General features: G+C 40.5%; 8 protein-coding genes across 8 annotated transcripts; 4 read left to right on the top strand and 4 right to left on the bottom strand.

Moving 5' to 3' along the window:
• Positions 1 to 467: 467 nt before the first annotated feature.
• EAF01_010613 (uncharacterized protein) lies at positions 468 to 1,277 on the top strand (the record flags this gene model as incomplete). Its single annotated transcript, XM_038918870.1, has 1 exon — positions 468 to 1,277. The coding sequence occupies one exon, from the start codon at positions 468 to 470 to the stop codon at positions 1,275 to 1,277; it is 810 nt and encodes a 269-aa protein (XP_038765573.1).
• A 315-nt stretch (positions 1,278 to 1,592) lies between these two features.
• EAF01_010612 (uncharacterized protein) lies at positions 1,593 to 2,983 on the bottom strand (the record flags this gene model as incomplete). The annotated part of the gene is made up of 3 exons (XM_038918869.1): positions 1,593 to 1,696; positions 1,744 to 2,499; positions 2,551 to 2,983. The coding sequence occupies 3 exons, from the start codon at positions 2,981 to 2,983 to the stop codon at positions 1,593 to 1,595; spliced, it is 1,293 nt and encodes a 430-aa protein (XP_038765572.1).
• A 747-nt stretch (positions 2,984 to 3,730) lies between these two features.
• On the top strand, positions 3,731 to 4,824 carry EAF01_010611 (uncharacterized protein; the record flags this gene model as incomplete). The annotated part of the gene is made up of 5 exons (XM_038918868.1): positions 3,731 to 3,752; positions 3,817 to 4,052; positions 4,108 to 4,423; positions 4,472 to 4,568; positions 4,617 to 4,824. The coding sequence occupies 5 exons, from the start codon at positions 3,731 to 3,733 to the stop codon at positions 4,822 to 4,824; spliced, it is 879 nt and encodes a 292-aa protein (XP_038765571.1).
• Positions 4,825 to 4,932: 108 nt separating this feature from the next.
• Positions 4,933 to 5,229, bottom strand: EAF01_010610 (uncharacterized protein; the record flags this gene model as incomplete). Its single annotated transcript, XM_038918867.1, has 1 exon — positions 4,933 to 5,229. One exon carries the CDS (start codon positions 5,227 to 5,229, stop codon positions 4,933 to 4,935), a length of 297 nt encoding a protein of 98 aa, XP_038765570.1.
• Positions 5,230 to 5,891: 662 nt separating this feature from the next.
• On the top strand, positions 5,892 to 7,028 carry EAF01_010609 (uncharacterized protein; the record flags this gene model as incomplete). Its single annotated transcript, XM_038918866.1, has 1 exon — positions 5,892 to 7,028. One exon carries the CDS (start codon positions 5,892 to 5,894, stop codon positions 7,026 to 7,028), a length of 1,137 nt encoding a protein of 378 aa, XP_038765569.1.
• Positions 7,029 to 8,549: 1,521 nt separating this feature from the next.
• Positions 8,550 to 9,167, bottom strand: EAF01_010608 (uncharacterized protein; the record flags this gene model as incomplete). Its single annotated transcript, XM_038918865.1, has 1 exon — positions 8,550 to 9,167. One exon carries the CDS (start codon positions 9,165 to 9,167, stop codon positions 8,550 to 8,552), a length of 618 nt encoding a protein of 205 aa, XP_038765568.1.
• A 3,242-nt stretch (positions 9,168 to 12,409) lies between these two features.
• On the top strand, positions 12,410 to 14,008 carry EAF01_010607 (uncharacterized protein; the record flags this gene model as incomplete). Its single annotated transcript, XM_038918864.1, has 1 exon — positions 12,410 to 14,008. One exon carries the CDS (start codon positions 12,410 to 12,412, stop codon positions 14,006 to 14,008), a length of 1,599 nt encoding a protein of 532 aa, XP_038765567.1.
• Positions 14,009 to 15,347: 1,339 nt separating this feature from the next.
• On the bottom strand, positions 15,348 to 17,299 carry EAF01_010606 (uncharacterized protein; the record flags this gene model as incomplete). The annotated part of the gene is made up of 3 exons (XM_038918863.1): positions 15,348 to 15,446; positions 15,511 to 16,753; positions 16,813 to 17,299. 2 exons carry the CDS (start codon positions 17,297 to 17,299, stop codon positions 15,780 to 15,782), a joined length of 1,461 nt encoding a protein of 486 aa, XP_038765566.1. The 3' UTR covers positions 15,348 to 15,446; positions 15,511 to 15,779.
• Positions 17,300 to 17,722: the final 423 nt, after the last annotated feature.

The raw sequence follows: 17,722 nt of genomic DNA, 5'->3' as shown, positions 1-17,722 counted from the left end.
CGGAACTAGGTCATTGACTGGTCATATCTCAATTCGAGGCTCTCGCCAAACGTCAAGTATCCTAGGTATTATAATGATCCATCTTAGTTGACCCTTAACGTTTTCAAGATACCCATCAGACAAATCGGAAGCTAAGCTCAAACAAGGACACTAACCTCAAAAACATCATTCACATATCACGTACCCAATGACTGTGATTGACGATGCATTAGAGCGAAAGTATCGCTCTAGCTCGACAAGATAAGCGATCCGTTAGCTCCTGATATCAGAACCCTTTCAACTTAGCTCCATCGATGTCTTAAACTGGTTCGAATATTCATTTGCACCAGTAAAAGCATAATGAATTCCCCCAAGACTCTTGAAATCAAATGTTCCATCATCATAAGAACTATCAATTCGAAGCATATATTCCTCCATAACAGCAGACATCAATTCGACAAAGAATACATCAACAACAACAACCGACAATGGCCGACCCGAACCGTCTCCACAAGATGTTCATCAGCGATGGCGACGACATGTGTAGAACCTGCAGCTACATGCTCCTAACCACCTACGGATTATTCGGGCTCATCACGCGCGGATTCGATCACGGATGGATTCATTACCCCCAAGAACCCATGTCATTATCCAAAGACATCACATCTCCATGTAGCACTCCTCCCAATCCCAAGAGTTCCTATGACCTCCAACTCCTGGGCTGGGGATGTCACTTCTGCGCACTGGTTCTCAGTGATCCAAAAGCAAGTCAGAAAGGCTCACAAGTTACTCACCCCTCAGTTGCTCACAAATACGTCATTGAGAAACATCATGAGTTTCGACATATTGGTTTTCGCGCAATTATTGTCAATGACGCAGGCGAGGAGGTTGAAAATCCGTTTCGATATCGAAAGTTTTCGTTAACGGGTAAGAACTCGGATCTTCTACAGATGACGGAGGTGGTGGAATATTTTTATAAGCATCATCTTCATGTGGGAGGTATTGCGGTTGAGAGGGGGAGTGAGGTATCTTACACGGTTGAATGGCATGTTCAGATGGGTTCTCTGTATCCGGGAGTGAGCGCAGACTACCCATGGTATCGATTCACTGGTGTTTTTGATTTGTCCAGAACGGGGGGATTAAAACGAAAGGGGATAGGAGGAGTGTTAAATCCTAGGCAGAAACTTCCTCCGAGTAATCTCCGCATTTGCGACGAAGATACTCCTGAGGACGTTGAAATATGCAATATCAAAATGCTAAGTACGAAACTACAAAGTTTTATGCTACAAGAGGAATGAACAGTACGATTTTCTTGACCGGCGTTTGGGAGTTTTTGGCAGCATGGATACCCTCTTACTTGGTAGCCAAAATATTGGATTTGCTGGAAATTTATTAGCGATCTGTGAAAGGAGAAAAATTCGTCTGGTATACATTTGAATATTAAGATAATTCTTAAAATCTGTCCCCAGTATCTAAATTCAAAGCTCGAGATGCAGTCACAATCTTCAATAATACACATATAGTCAAACAAATTGACTAATCACGAAAACAATAAATAAGAAGCTGGGTAACTCTTGAACAGATATATTTTTGATCACTTCATTAATTTCAATCTACTTCAATTGTTCCAAAAGTGCTCGCCCATAATCACCTCGGTTAGGCAATCTGTTGCATGTATGAATGTGACATCTTGCTGGACTTGTATTTGTCAAGAAAACTAAAACAAGGTCAGATATGTCAAACAGGAGAAATGGTGAGACTTACTTCCACAATGGAAATCCAATTCCATAAATGCTACCGGGCTGTGGATCCGATAGTAATAAGGATCATCGTCTCCGTATTCTCCGATCCAAGCGAAATATGTTTCATCGAGATGTTTCTTAAATAGTGCAACCCTATGCTCCAAAACCGAGTCGGGATAATATTCATTAAAAGATTTGAAAAGCTTGATGATTTGCTCTCGCTGGTTTGCTGGAAATTCAGAAACTGGACATCCTTCATGTGGTACAATCCTATTATCTTGTCTTGCACCACCAAGATGTCTTTCGTCAAAAGGATTCCACCTATCAGCTGGCAAACTCTTTCCATCCATACCCTTACTCAGAGTTGCCTTCTCTTGTAATTCTTTAGGTAAGCTTTGCATCAAGCTTAAACTATCCATCTCCTCTGATCTAAATAACCTCAGGCCAGCATGTGGTCCCTCGTCAATTCTATCAGGTTCTGCTCCCATGAATGTAGGACCAATCACCATTCTCTTTCCGAGGAAAACTACACAAAAACACAAGTGGTGTCCAAAGAATGTGTATCCGAATGGTTTGGTCATGGATGGTGTACCAAACAAGCGAAAGTTGTAGGAATGTTCATTGAGAACTTTCTTGCCGTTCACTAGATGTCCAAGGAAATCATTTGTGAGGCAACAAGCGTGAATTTTTTCATAGCCCTGCTTAGAGGATGAAGCTCTGAGAATGGCATGAATTGCGGCTTGAATCTCCGAGGAACACTCATCGAGTCGTAGTCCACCTATTTCAGAGATAAGTATGAGATTAAGATAGAGGCATCTTCACTCCTTACCTGGGTTCATGTATAATTCTGGATTCGACCACAGTCTAAATTCATCGTCTGTAACATCTCCAAATTGAACCACTTTTCTTTGATCTTCACTCAGGACCTTCAAAAATTCTTCCGTTTTCGAAATCACCTCCTCCGTTGGCGCACCTTCATCCTCAGCATAGTTATATAGCCCCTCTCTGACCTTTCCGTCTGATGTGAATCCTTTGTATGGTTTCTCTAGATTCTTTGCATCAAGTCGGTTAATCAGCCAAGCTGGAGCCTCAATTTGCCTTCTGGACTCGCACCAACTTAATGCTGTATGATCTTGTATCCCAGCAATGCGAGGATGGTCTGGGGTGGGTATGATATCGCGGAAAGGGACAGCTGCATCAGATCGAGGCTTTGTAGGGTCTGAACTTTGGATATATCCTGAATTCTCTAGTAAAATTGCCATATCTGCTGTGGATTAACAGGACTTAGAGCTGTGGTAAGAGATTGGGTCTTGATGTGCAGAAAGCTTATATCACAATGGGTTGTTCAAAAGTCTGGAGGAGGAATTGGTCTGGATATGGATGTTCTTCAATTAATCAATCTATGACTACTAGCAGAGCCGAAGCATGACCTGATAATAATGATCTGCCCATGGCTTCAGTTGATGTGGAGAGCTTGCGAAATAGTTATTAAGAGCGAACGAGTACGAATTGATTTGATCAAGTGGACACTCCTCTATCGTTGAAGCTTGGGAATTTCATCCTGAAGCTTCGGGGGATTCAATGCTCAATAATCCCCACAAATTAGCGTCTTGAAACCTTGAATTCCCCTCAAAGCTCCCCACCCCTTCGACTTCAAATCTTGTGGGGACTCTGGTCTTTTCTTACGCGTCCACGCTGATTGCAATACTTCCCGTACGAATATCGACCGAGTGAAATTGACCATCCACGAAGAATGGTGACAGGTATAGATAATACTGTATCGGGTCAATTGTTGCCATGATGAAGGCAGTTGAATCGGCTTCCATCAAAGTGGGGTGAAGAAGAGTAGGTGGGGAGTTCGAAGGTCATGTTTGTCTGAATCAAAACAGTCCTCTTCAGTCTTTCTCTTTCCTTCACTCCCAAAGACCTACTTGACTCAATTTCTGTTCCTCAATTTCATCAACATTGTAAATACCACGAAGTTCTAGTATCCCACCCATACATCAGCTATGCTAGTACCATCATTTGAGCGTACGTTGTTCTATAGTCCTATCGAAATACTTGTTTCGACAAGATAATTGACATAACATTCTAGGTCTCGTACGATTTGTACCTAAATCTTCTGAGGAGGTACTCATTGGTCAACCAGTAGACTCAGAGCTCGATGTGGGAGCTGCAATCATTGCAGGAAAGGACGTGAAAGTTGATGTATACAGCGGATCATCAGTCCTAGAACCGGGCACTTCAACTGGAACTATCACAGAAATTGGAAGACTCCTATCTCCCCTTGCAGAGTCTGAAGTTGGCACAATTAGATGTATTGGATTGAACGTAAGAAGCAAATCTCTGAAATACATATGCATAAGGGAATGACTAAAAATTGCAGTATGTTCAACATGCACACGAAGTTAAAATGGCCATTCCAGATCTGCCAACCGTTTTTATGAAACCTTCGACCTCTCTCGCAGATCCATATCCATCCCCGACAGTTATTCCAAAGTTTGCGCTGAAAGATGATTGCTGCGATTACGAATCCGAGTTGGTAATTGTGATTGGAGATAAGTGCAAGGACGTCAGCGAGGCAGACGCATTAAATTACGTTTTGGGATATACTGCAGCAAACGATGTCAGCAGTCGTGCAAGTCAATTTGCGCAAAGTCAATGGTGCTTCAGCAAAAGTTTTGACGGTGCTTGCCCAATTGGTATGCATTTTAATTCGTTTTTGGAAATTGAAGCTAACAATATTCTAGGTCCAGTCTTGGTATCCACGAAACTCATTCCAGACCCATCGAAACTTCGAATTAGAGGTCTAAAGAACGGGAAGGTGATGCAAGATTGCGGAACAGAGTATGAATACCCGATCCGGATTTTCAGCCGTAAACTGACCAGTAACAGTGATTTGATTTTCCCCGTCGCGAAAATTGTTTCTTTCCTTTCTCAAGGTACTACTATTTTGCCAGGTACTATAATTTTGACCGGTACTCCAGCGGGTGTTGGTAATAGTTTCACACCAAAGGAATATCTGAGGGAAGGAGATTCATTCTCGGTTGAGATTTTACCACATATCGGAACTATGATGACCAAATTTGAATATCAAAAGTAAGTTCTGGAATTGATGAGGCTACGCGGTATTTCAATCAATATATGGTAGCATTTGTCCAAAGTTCCACCAATATCCATTTTGCAATTTGAGTGAACATGATTTATTCACTCATGTGCTTCCATCGTCCGAAAACCTTCCTTGTCTCCTTCCAGATCGACAGATTACTCCATGTGAGTCTTCCCAACCACTGTATGAAGCTGCAAATAGCAAGATATCCAGTCGTGTCCTTGTAGCTACTCTTCTTCCACATCTTCTCCTTCCACCTCTTCCTCTCGCTCCTACATTTCGTATTGGCGGCCTTCTTCGTACCGGATGTCTTCGGATAGGTCGGATTGTCACCAGTCCAGGGGGTCTTCTACGTGTTTGTCTCCCGACTCGAACGACTAGGTCTAATCGAGGAGGCATCTTCGCTTGCTATGTGTAGTTGACACGGAGCGTTGTGTAAGTGCAATGGTTTGAATGATCAGATGTGGTAAATATCCTGCCCTGCCTTGTCATAGGGTATCTATCCACTGGGCTGTGATAAATTAAGCTATGACATTAATGTCACCAGGTTGCGATCAAAGAAGGCTCCCCTTCAAAGCTTAGGGGCAGGGCTTCTGCATTCTTTCTTCGTAAGTTCAAGGCTGTAGAGGCATCTAGTCTTGGACTCTTAGTTTCGAGAACAATATGTCGAAAATGAAATGATTGGGCATGTTTTATTTTCGGTAGAATACTCCACAAGGGACTGCCAATTTTGCAGGGCTGATGCACAGCCACGAAGCGTATTATGTCAAACGTGCCCAATAAATCACGAATGACATCTTACGGTTCGTATTCCAGCATACAGACGTTATTGAATAGCGTAACAGATCAAAAATGTACGATTGCGAATATCTTCAACAATGGTAATGGTCCGCTGTCATGCAATTTGTACTTGCCGAGTACCGCTAGTTCTAGGCAGACAAATTTTGTCCTTGCGGCTGAGAAACTCAAACTTTATATAAAGTGATCTAGGTAGACGGCTTCATTGTTTGAATTGTCCACATTGATTAACATCAACAAAAAGTAATATGACTTTCATCACAATGAAAATCTGCTGGCTCTTTCTCAATCTTTCCCATGTCGTCTATGGAATTATTCAAGCACCTCCACTACCTGGGTCCCATACTCTTGGCACCACCACTCTCCAAGTAACGGACTCGTCTACCTCCCGCAGTCTAATGCTCTCCCTCTTCTACCCTACATCCGCCAAAGACACATCTTATACATTCGCTCCCACCTTCCCATCAGCCACGGCTCTTTATTTAGCAGAAACCTACTCTCTCCCTTCCGCTACCCTCCAAGATCTCTCTTCTCGTTCCTATAATTCCGCTCCTATTCTTCTTTCCCACAACAATTCATTCGATTTCCCAATCCTTCTCTTCTCCCCCGGCTATGGGAATACGCGACTTATCTATAGCGTCATTGCCGAGAATATCGCTTCTCTGGGCTATCTCGTCATCACTATCGATCACCCTTTCGATGTCGAATTCATCGAATATTCGAATGGTACAATAGCAACCTGGGTAGGCGAGGACTTTGATAATTATACCGCTCCAATTCCATATGTGAATGCTCGAGTTAAAGATATGCAATTTGTGTTGAACTCTTTCTCGGATCCATTATTCACTGCTCAAATTCCTGGTATCCAGAATTCCTCATCCCATTCATATGGATATGGAAAATCTCAATCAATATTCCAAACCAAAACAGTCGGAACCTTTGGTCACTCATTGGGCGGAGCTGCAGCTTTCCAAGCTATGCATGATGATTCCCGTTTCTCCTACGGAGTCAATCTCGACGGTGCAATCGAAGGCGATGTCGTACAAAGCGGACTCGAAAAATCATTCATGATTATGGGGAATCAGAATCACACGAGGACGGAAGAGAGAGATCCCACATGGTATGAATTCTGGGGAAATTCGGTGAAGCTGGGAGGGTGGAAGAGAGATGTCAGGGTCAATGCGACGCAGCATGGTAGTTATACGGATTTGGCGGTGTGGGCTACGATGCTGGGAGTACAGGGATTTGAGGATTTGTTGGGGACGATTAGTGGTGTGAGAATTTTGGAGATTGAAACAGCGTTTGTGGGGGCGTTTTTTGGAAAGTGGTTTATGGGGATTAGAGGGAAGGTTTTGGATGGACCTAGTAGTGAGTGGCCGGAGGTGAATTTTGATTTTTGAGTTTGGGAAGGATAGATTAGAATAGAAGTATAGAGGTAGATTTTGGTGAGAAGAGGTGGGTGTAGTTAGTATACTTAGTTATGTTTACTGTGTAATGTATCTAATGGTATTTATTTAGTGCAGTTTCTGAGACTTTTGATATTATTGAGATGTGAGCACGCCAGTAGGTGTGTAGACTAGCAGGACACTTCTCGACTTTCAAAATTTGTAATGAATGCAAATTTTTTCATTGTTCCATTGTTCAATCTTGAATGGATTATTGAAGCAATTTTTAAGATGTAGAAATTGAGATCTCAAAAGATATTGTTAAGTCAATTATGTCTTGTCAGTTCGTATACCCACCGGTGAGTGGCCTTGTGCTTTTGACCTAATCACGAAAATCGGTAATATACAATTGAAAGGTTCATTAACCTGAACTGAAACTCAACATTATTAGGGTAATAGAAATAATATGCAGCGAAAAGAAATGTCTTTGATGAAGAAAAAGCAACAGTCCCTTGCATTCCCCCTCTATATAGGAGAAAAAATAGGCCGGAATTGACCACTAGTCAAGCCCTTCAATAATCCAAATATTCCTTTATAATTCAGAGAATCAAAAGTTTAAATTATTTCTATGACTGAAAATTACTCAAGAATTTATCCGATGTGATTGATTTCTCAATTTCCATTATTATTTGATTTATTATTGAATTTAATGAGGTGATTAATTTTAGCCTCTTTTTTCTCCTTTGAATAATCACTATCGATATTCGCTTCGCAAATCCCATCGACCACTCAAATCCTATTATTACCCCGTGGAATTCTTTTGTTGCATATCTGTTGTAGCGTGTTGAGCCTGTAGAGGCCTATAATTTGGAAGCTTTGCTATACATATATGTAGCATAGATAGTCAGATAGTGAGTGCATTATAAGTGAGTGTGAACATGAAAAAACTCGGTACTGCCTCTAGAAGCTTCCATGATATATACATATGCGTACAACTAAAGATAACGTCTTACTTTTAGATAGCAATTTATGTACCATGGCATTTCTAGACACTATATATCTAATACATATGCTATAATCCTATTGATACCAGTATAAAAGTTGAAAGAGCTCATGTTATAGTAGCATACTCAGCGTTGGTGAAATTCTGCGCAGTCACAATCATATTCAGACTCACACCAGAAACGTCATTTTAAAACTTCGCAGATTTCCATTACCTTATAGCTGTATGTGGCAGTGTGGTATTGTTATTCTAAGAAGCCTTATATCCAGCCCAATATCTTGCTTATAATATGGACTAACCCTCTTTGACAGCCTTTCGTTTTCGACAGTCCCTCTTGACTAGATTTATAATAAATTATCTTCTTTAGGGAGATCTTTAGCTATGTGACACTTTTCGACCATGAAAATAATCACCTGCCCGAGAATTGAAAATTTTCCTTTGCTGAATACCACACCCTTTCTCTGTAGGCCCCATATTTCTTAATTCAGAACCTGCGTCCTCAAGTTTCTGGAAAGCTCGTCCTCTTACTAGCTTTACAACAAGGATAAGCGATGATTTCTCGGAACAGGTCCATATTTGCCCATCGCATCGACCTCGATGTCAGACTGATCCATTATGTATTTCTTTCTGAACTCTGCCCTGATCGAATCTCGGATCTCTATCCACGCCACCTCCTGTGCAGTCTGGGATTTATAACGGAAAAGAATGTCATTCTCCGGATTGACAGCATGATTGCATTTTTCATCTAGGACTTGAATGTGCATCATGCGGGCCGCATTTCGCTGGAAGTCTTCTTCCCAGATCTCCTGTCGAATGACTTTCTCATGATGTTTTTTCAAATATGGCTTTCCCACGATTCCCTGTCTTTCTGCTTTCTCGAGCTTGTCATTTTCAGATCGGTATTCCGATAACACGTAACAAGTGATAACAAGAAATATCCAAGGGAGGACTGCAAGAATAATCAAAGCGATGAGAGGTGTGGTGGGGAATGGGCATCCCCCACCGTTGGTAATTGTGCAGCAGGAGGTCGACTTAGTATCCATTGCGTTGAGATTTGAGGTGGTTATTGTAGGAGAAGAAGTGGTAGAAGTTATGAACAAAGATGTCATAGAGCTTAAAGTCGCCGTGTTGTTGGAGAGTGTGAAGGCCATATTCTTACACCTTATACTGCAATGAGCAATCTTTTGGTTTCTACTAATTAGAGTGATATATGTTCTCAACGTGCCAGTAGCATGATCATTCGATATGACGTATCGATTGGTCTTATACTAGTGAACCCTTATTATCAACACAATTCCTAGGTGTATTATGGGGGAGAGCTAATCTTCAAAAGTTCAGGATACTATACTAGGATACACATAGATCAAGTGTCTTATAAGTTATTCCTAATATGCTTTTTGATCGAACAACATTTCAACTTTGCTCCATTCAACGACATATTTAATTTGAAAGCAATTTATTAAATCCAGATTCTAATTGTTCACTTAATCTCTGATATTCTTTACAGAACTATATAGTGATATTCATTATCAGTTCCAAACCTAAATAATGTACTATTGTTGATGTAGCATCGCTTATTTTACCTATCTCGTCTGGAATTTCCTGTTTCGACCAAATTGTAATATGTATTCTCTTGCGTATCAAGTAAAGAAGCCGTCGCCCAATGGTAATCTTAATGACTAATTAGATCATTAGTATTCTTGAACTTCGATCAAGCATTCATATTATTATAATATGAAATCTAATTGATATTATTTATACCTCAAAATTGATCAGGGGAGTACGTGCGTCGTGTACTGGGGATATGACCTAAGTTTGGGGCTACGGAGGAGGGTATGGATACGGCTTCTCTTCATAGCTTTAGTTCTTCTCTCCTCACCATTTATGACATCAATTGAGATTATTCAGTCACTAAAGTTTCACAACTTGACTCTGTGACAGCTCAAGGTGCAACAATACATAATGTTTTTCTGTTGACCTGTGAACGAATTAATTGCTGTAGACTCTGGCAAAAACTTGCTCGCGACTTCATTTGTAGCTCTTGCACGTTCGTTCATCATATACCGTACCGCTTCATGACCATGTATATAAAGCTGATGTTAAATACCAGTAACGTGATTTATCAGTGTGCGGGTCATATCAGTGTGCGGGTCATTTTCACCTCAATTCACTCTATTCTCTTTCAATACGCGTTTTTATCAACAATCCACAATGGATTCGAATAATCAAGAAGCCCGTATACTCCTCGCTATCGAAGCTATTCAAAAAGACAAAAAAACAAGTATTCGAAAGGTTGCAAAGATATATAATATCTCGAATACAACACTACAGCGTAGAATTAATGGTATTACTTCCCGTTCCGAATATCGACCTAAATCTTATAATCTTTCAGAACTAGAAGAGAATATCATTTCTGAATATATAATTGATATGGATTTGAGAGGATTTCCACCTAAATTAAGAAATGTAGAAGATATGGCGAATCATATTCTTGAATCGAGGGGTACAAAGCGCGTTGGGAAGCTCTGGGCGCATCGATTCGTAAAGCGTCGAATCGAATTAAAGACGCGTTTTAGTCGTGTTTATGACTTTCAAAGAGCTCTCTGCGAAGATCCTAAGCTTATTGAAGAGTGGTTTCGATTGGTTGCGAATATGCGAGCGAAATACAGCATTTTGGATGGCGATTTCTACAATTTCGATGAGACGGGCTTTATGATGGGTATAATATGCCCCGGAATGGTAGTAACTAGTGCTGAACGGAATGGCAGAAGCAAGGCAATACAACCAGGCAATAGAGAATGGGCTACAGCAATCATATGTGGCAATGGGGAGGGTGAAACTATACCCCCATTTCTAGTGGTTCAAGGACAGGTTCATCTTTCCAATTGGTATACCGAAACCGATTTTCCTGCGGATTGGGCTATTAAACCTACATCTAATGGATGGACAAACAATGAGACAGGTTTAGAATGGTTGAAACACTTCGACAAGCACACTAAGAACCGAAGAAAGGGCAGGTATCGAATGTTGGTACTAGACGGGCATGAAAGCCATGAATCAAGAGCTTTTCAAGCATATTGCAAAGAGAACGATATTATATGCTTAAGTCTACCACCGCATTCAAGTCATTTAACTCAACCACTTGATGTGGGCTGTTTTAGCAATCTGAAACGTTCATATGGTGGTCAAATTGATGGATTTATCAAGGCACATATCAATCATATTTCGAAGGTTGAATTCTTTATAGCTTTTAAAGCTGCATATAAAGAATCAATCATCTCTCAGAATATGAAATCAGGATTTCGAGGAACAGGTTTAATACCATTTAACCCTGAAGCCGTACTTTCGAAGTTAGATATTCGAATTCGTACACCTACCCCTCCCTCTTTCGATCTAGATCAATGGATCTCTCAAACCCCTCACAACCCAACTGAAGCTCTTTCTCAATCAATTTTAGTGAAATCTCGAATAACCCGACATCAATCAAGCTCCCCTACACCTATATTTGAGACTGTACTAGCTCTAGCTAAAGGTATAGAGAGATTAGCTCATGAGAATACACTTTTGAATGCAGAGATTCGTACACTTCGAAAGGCAAATGAGGCATTAAGCAAGCGTCGACGCGCGAAAAAACCCCAATTACGTCAAGGAGGAGTACTTACTGGGCAAGAAGCTCTTGATATATTATCTCAACAAGAGGTTGATATTCAGATTCAACGCGACGAGCGTCAAAAAGGGAGGAATTCTAATGAAGAAGCATCTTCTAGTCGATGCTGTAGTAAATGCGGAAAGACCGGACATAATGCAAGAACTTGTCAAGATAATATAATAGATCCTAGATTATTATAATTTTCATAGTTTTAATCAATTGATTCAATGGTTGTTGAATAATATGAGTTTGAAAGAGTGAATTGAGGTGAAAATGACCCGCACACTGATATGACCCGCACACTGATAAATCACGTTAATCGGAATCTCTTTCGTCAAATACACGACCAATAACCCCCTAATTTCAGTACCCCACTTTTCGGCCACCCCACTTTTCGGCCACCTCATAAATCTCACCACTCTAACCAACCACCTCTCTTCAATCTTTAATGATTCAACAATCACTGAATCAATTGATTCAAAAATTTGATATATTGTCAATTATATTATGGGCAGTGGTTATATTGAAGATGATATTGCTATGGCATTTAGTGCTATAGTAGGAGGTATGATTATCAGAAAAGCTGGTTTGAATTAAGTCAACTACCCCACTTTCCGACCACCCCCTCTTTTCGACCACCTCAAAAACCACACCGCTTTGAGTAATTATAAAATTTATACTTTGAATAACTCAACAATGCTTTAATCAATTGATTTGAAATTTTGATATTATTATAATTGTGATATGAAGAATAGATATACCGAAGAAGATATCGCAGAGGCTCTTAGAGCGATTACAAATGGAGCAAGCATACGAAGAGCTAGCTTGGATTATGGTGTTCCACGTACCACACTTCACGATCGAATATATGGTGGAGTTTCGCATCAAAAAGGCGCCCAAATACTTCAAAAGTTATCTCCAATTCAGGAGAATCGACTAGCAGAATGGATATTAGTACAGGAAGCTCTTGGTACTAGCCCTACACATCGTCAAATCAGAGAGATGGCAGAGCACCTCCTTATTGTACGAGGGGAGGATCCCTCACTTGGAAAGAAATGGATACATAGCTTTTTTCGAAGGCATCCTAATATTGGAACTAAGAAGCAACATCAAATCGATTCTGCACGAGTTTCAGGTGCTACATCTGATATTATTAAGAAGTGGTTCCGGAACCTCGCAATCCCTGAAATCAAGGCTATTAAGCCGGCCAACAGATGGAATATGGATGAAGCAGGTATAATGGAGGGTCAGGGTCTTAATGGACTAGTAGTAGGAAGCACTGATCGAAGATTTATTCAAAAAAAGCAACCTGGATCTCGAATTTGGACCTCTTTTATAGAATGCATTTCAGCCAATGGAAAAAGCATTACTCCCCTTGTAATATATAAGGGAAAATCAGTTCAACAACAATGGTTTCCAACAGATTTGACTCTATTCAAGGGTTGGAACTTTACCGCTACAGAAAATGGATGGACTACAGATGCTACAGCTTTAGAATGGCTGAAAAAGATCTATATCCCTCAAACTACCCCTATTCAGCCGGAAAATTCAAGACTCCTCATTTTGGACGGACACGGAAGCCATGAAACTACAGCATTTATGTTAGAATGCTTTAATAACAACATATATCTCTTACTTCTCCCACCACATACGTCACACGTACTACAACCACTCGATTTATCTGTGTTCTCACCCCTAAAAAGTGCATATCGAATCGAACTTAATAAATTAAGTCTATTATCCGATTCCTCACCAATTGGAAAGCGCAATTTCCTTTCTTGCTATCAGAAGGCTAGAATAGAAGGTTTAACTATTCAAAATATCAAGTCTGGGTGGCAAGCTAGTGGTCTTTGGCCCAAAAATATGGCTAAACCTCTTATGAGTCGACTTTTGCTTGAAAATAGCAATAGAGAGGTTTTATCACTTAATCCTGAATCTGATGATGATCCTATTCTTCAATGGAATATATATTCATCGTTTATTCAATGGAAAACCCCTCAAAAAGGAGCCGATATCAGAAAATATAGAGATATAATGATTCAAGAGAAGGAGATCGATTTGCCAACACGAAGATTACTATTTCGCAAGATTATAAAAGGATTCGATGCTAAGGATTATGAACTCTTAGAGGCAGAGAATAAGATTAGAAAGCTAGAATATCAATTAGATGAAGCATTACCTAGAAAAAGGCGAAAGGTTGTGGTATCTCCAAATTCGAAGTTCGCAGGGATTAGAGCTATAAGGCGTACACAAATTGAAGCTGGAGATCGTGAAGATGAGGTAGATGATAGCTCTAGTGCTATAGAAAGTGATTCTACAGGCGATTTCATTGAAGTTCAATAGTTATTGAGTTATTAAAGTTTTAAGTGTAGATAATATGAATTTTTTAGGTGGTCGGAAACAGGGGGTGGTCGGAAAGTGGGGTAGTTGACTTATGGGATACCCTGTATTACTCTTTAGTGCTGTATAAAAGGTCACCTTTCCCATCAAAAAGGTGCTCAAAATATGCAAAAGATAGCCTCGATACAGGAGAAAGCATTAGTCGAACGGATATTAGTTCAAGAGGCTTTGGGTATTAGTTCTATATATTGGCAGATATGAGAAATTGGTGAAACCCTTTTTGAGGTGAAAGGGAATGAGTCTATACTTGGAAAACGATGGATATGCAACTTTCTGCTTAGAAACCCTGAAATTCGAACCAAAAGACAAATCAGAATCGATAATCAACGTGTTTCAGGTGCTATTATCGAAATTATTAGCAAGTTCTTTGAAAAGTTGAATTTGCTGGCTATTATCCATATTAAACCGGAAAACAGATGGAATATGGATGAAGCTGGTATTATGGAAGGCTAGGGCTTGAATGGTATGGTACTTGGGAGTGCTGAGAGATGCTTTATTCAAAAGAAGCAGCTTGGCATAAGAAGTTGGACCTTTTTTATTGAGTGTATCTCTGCTACAGGAAAAGCACTATTACCCCTCGTTATATATAAGGGTAAAAGTATTCAACAACAATGGTTCTCTATTGAGCTTGATATATATAAGGATTGGAAGTTCCATGCTACAGAAAATGGGTGGACTACTAATGAAACAGGTCTAGCATGGCTAAAAGAGGTCTTTATTCCTCAAACCGCCCTTTCTGACCCAAAAGAGGCTAGATTGCTTGTTTTGGACGGGCATGGAAGCCACGAAACCACTCAATTTATGCTTGAATGCTTCAAAAACAATATACACCTTTTGTTTCTTCCTCCACATACATCACATGTACTACAACCTCTTGATTTATCGATATTCTCTTCTCTAAAACGTGAATACCAGCATGAGCTCAATAAATTAGGTTCACTATCTGATTCTACACCTATAGGCAAAAGGAATTTTCTTGCATACTATCAGAAAGCAAGATTAAAGAGTTTAACTCTGAATAATATCACTTCAGGATGGAGAGCTTCAGGTTTATGGCCTCAAAACCGCGCTAAGCCTCTTTTGTCCAGATTATTGCTTGAAAATAGCAATAAAGAAGTTCAGAGCCTGAATTCGATTTCAGATGATGATTTCATGCTTCAATGGAATATAGATTCATCTTTGATTCGATAGGAAACGCCACAAAAAGCAAATGATCTACGAAAATATATATTAATATTGGAATCTGAAAAAGAAACAGACTTATACGCTCGTCGATTACTCTTTCGAAAGATCCAAAAAGCATTTGATACTAAGGACTATGAAATTATGAAGTCTAAGCGTCGAATAAAGGAATTAGAACACAAATTAGAATGTGTTATACCTAAAAAAAGAGGAAGGTTAACACTAGCCCAAATTCGAAGTTTTCTGGAATTAAGGCTATATACCAGGCTCAAATCGAAGCCGATGATCATAAAATTAATAGAGTGGACTCCGATAGTATATATGAAACTGATACTATAGAAGATTGTATTGTAGTTGAATAGTTGTTGAATTATTGAAGTTTAAAATTGTATATATATATTTTATGAGGTGGCCGAAAAGAGGGGTGGCCGAAAAGTGGGGGTACTGAACTTAACTAGTCCTCTCCGACATTGCTCTGTCCCTTGCTGTATCCTTAGACGAGGCATATCTCGTCTCCAGTGGGCTTCCTAATCTACGCTTCATCCGGTACACTAGCTCTACCATAATAAGCAACGCTCGATTGCTCAGGACTTGCAGTATACATCTCTTCAGGCTCGACTTCTACGAAATATTCATTGTTTTCGTGTGGATTAGCCGTCAATACACGAGTATAAGTAGTGGAAGACCCGTGCACTGCCATTTTCCAATCTTGTAGAGGCTGACTTAAATCCTGATAGCTTATTGTTTGATCATGGCCCGATGATATAATTTGAACTTGTTTTGAACTTGTATCTCGAGACGCACGTCGATTAGGCCGCGAGGATGATGACTCCAGTGAGCGACGCCTTCTTGGTGACTTACGCTCAGGAGACTGTCGATCATCTCCGGACTTTCGACCGCTACTTCCAGTAAAGGGATTACGAAAATAGCCAATCAAATTTTTCGAAGCGCTAGTTGATATCTTCTGATGCTTGGAGTTTCGTGGTCCTTTCATCGAATTGTCTACGCGCGAAGAGGATTTCATGGAGGAAGATGTCGTTGATCGTTTTGCTTGTGGCCAGAAGTTTTTCTTATAGACAGCCATAATGGGTTCTACCAGCACCGACTCATCTTCAGTTTCCATACTTTGCACCATCACGCCAGGGTAAACGCACTGAAAAACATCTTCGGTGCCGTCACTGGTCATTGTTTTCCACGTTGAAATTTCCTTCACGAGATCTTGTGAATATTCTCCCTTGCTAGAGCTACGCCTAGGCTCGTCGAAAATCTCATAACTTTGGGTTGAACATTGCATCTCCAAATGAAGTTTGACAGCAGGTTCCAAGATTTCGCTTCGAAGTCGAGCTTTTGATCTTGAAGAATCGCCGAAGTCACACCAGAAAGACATTTCTTCCTCGAGATCATTTTGTAGATGAGAGATTTCTTTCGACTGTTCATCTTTGTACTCTCTGGAAGCACATAACGCAGTCAACGAATCTGCTTTCCATTGGCTGATCTTTGATTTTGCTGCCCAATGTATCAATTAGTATGTCAACTGTGATACTAAGTGAAGACGAGCTTCCTACCTTTTCCCATCTTAATCATCTCCTTCTCAATACCAAGCAACGTATCCTCTTGAGATTCGGTAACGCCAACTGGATATTTCCTTCTCAAAATTTCATTAAAGACGTATTTTCCAATTAAGAGCGACAGAATGAAGTAATGAAGCATGTCTAAACTCTTCAGGTAGTCTAGTTTGGGGTCCGAGGCCGCTGGAGGTTGGTATTCAATGCCAATAGCTCTCAATGCATGAGTCTTTTCTTCAGACTGGAGAGCATCTCTGAAGTCACTCCTGAAGTCGCCGGACTCGTTAGAGGACGCGTAATCAATCCATGTCTCAAACGCTCGACAGATTTTCTGATAATCTTCTCTAATCGATCCATCGGGTACCTGGTACTCTTTGTGTGCCAGCGTGGCTAGATGTAATGTTGATGCTTTCAACTCTCTTCTCAATTCCTCATTTTCTTTCTTGAGGTTGGCGTTTTCGGAGTCATCAGAGTCCGAATCGTTCATTTTGTATTAAGATGAATTGCTTGTGTTGAAGATATTTTGCAATGTTTGTCGAGCCTGCTTCACGCACTCAAGAAAGCGTAAAAATTTCGTGTTTAGGTGTATGCTGTGCGACCTCCCTCAGCCGCAACATGCCAACGCACCCATGATATGTTTCAAATAGCAATAATTCTCAGTGATTGTGTTGGCTGCCTTTCGCACTCGGTCAGTAAATCAGCACAGAAAGGCTTGTGGTAATTAGCAAAAAAAAAGAGGGGCAGACGGCAAGTCGTATGAATCTCACACGACCTATTATGCTTGATTGCCTGTGGCGTACACGGAAAGGGTCACATCAGCACTGTTGAGGATTTAGCATTGAAGAGCACCTCCATGTGTGCTTGCGAGTACTACCACGGCTGGAAACGCCTACCATTAGTGTCATAACGA

Source organism: Botrytis porri, assembly GCF_014898465.1.
Source record: "Botrytis porri strain MUCL 3234 chromosome Unknown BPOR_017, whole genome shotgun sequence".
NCBI lineage: Eukaryota > Fungi > Ascomycota > Leotiomycetes > Helotiales > Sclerotiniaceae > Botrytis > Botrytis porri.
This window is presented reverse-complemented; position numbering and strand designations above follow the sequence as displayed.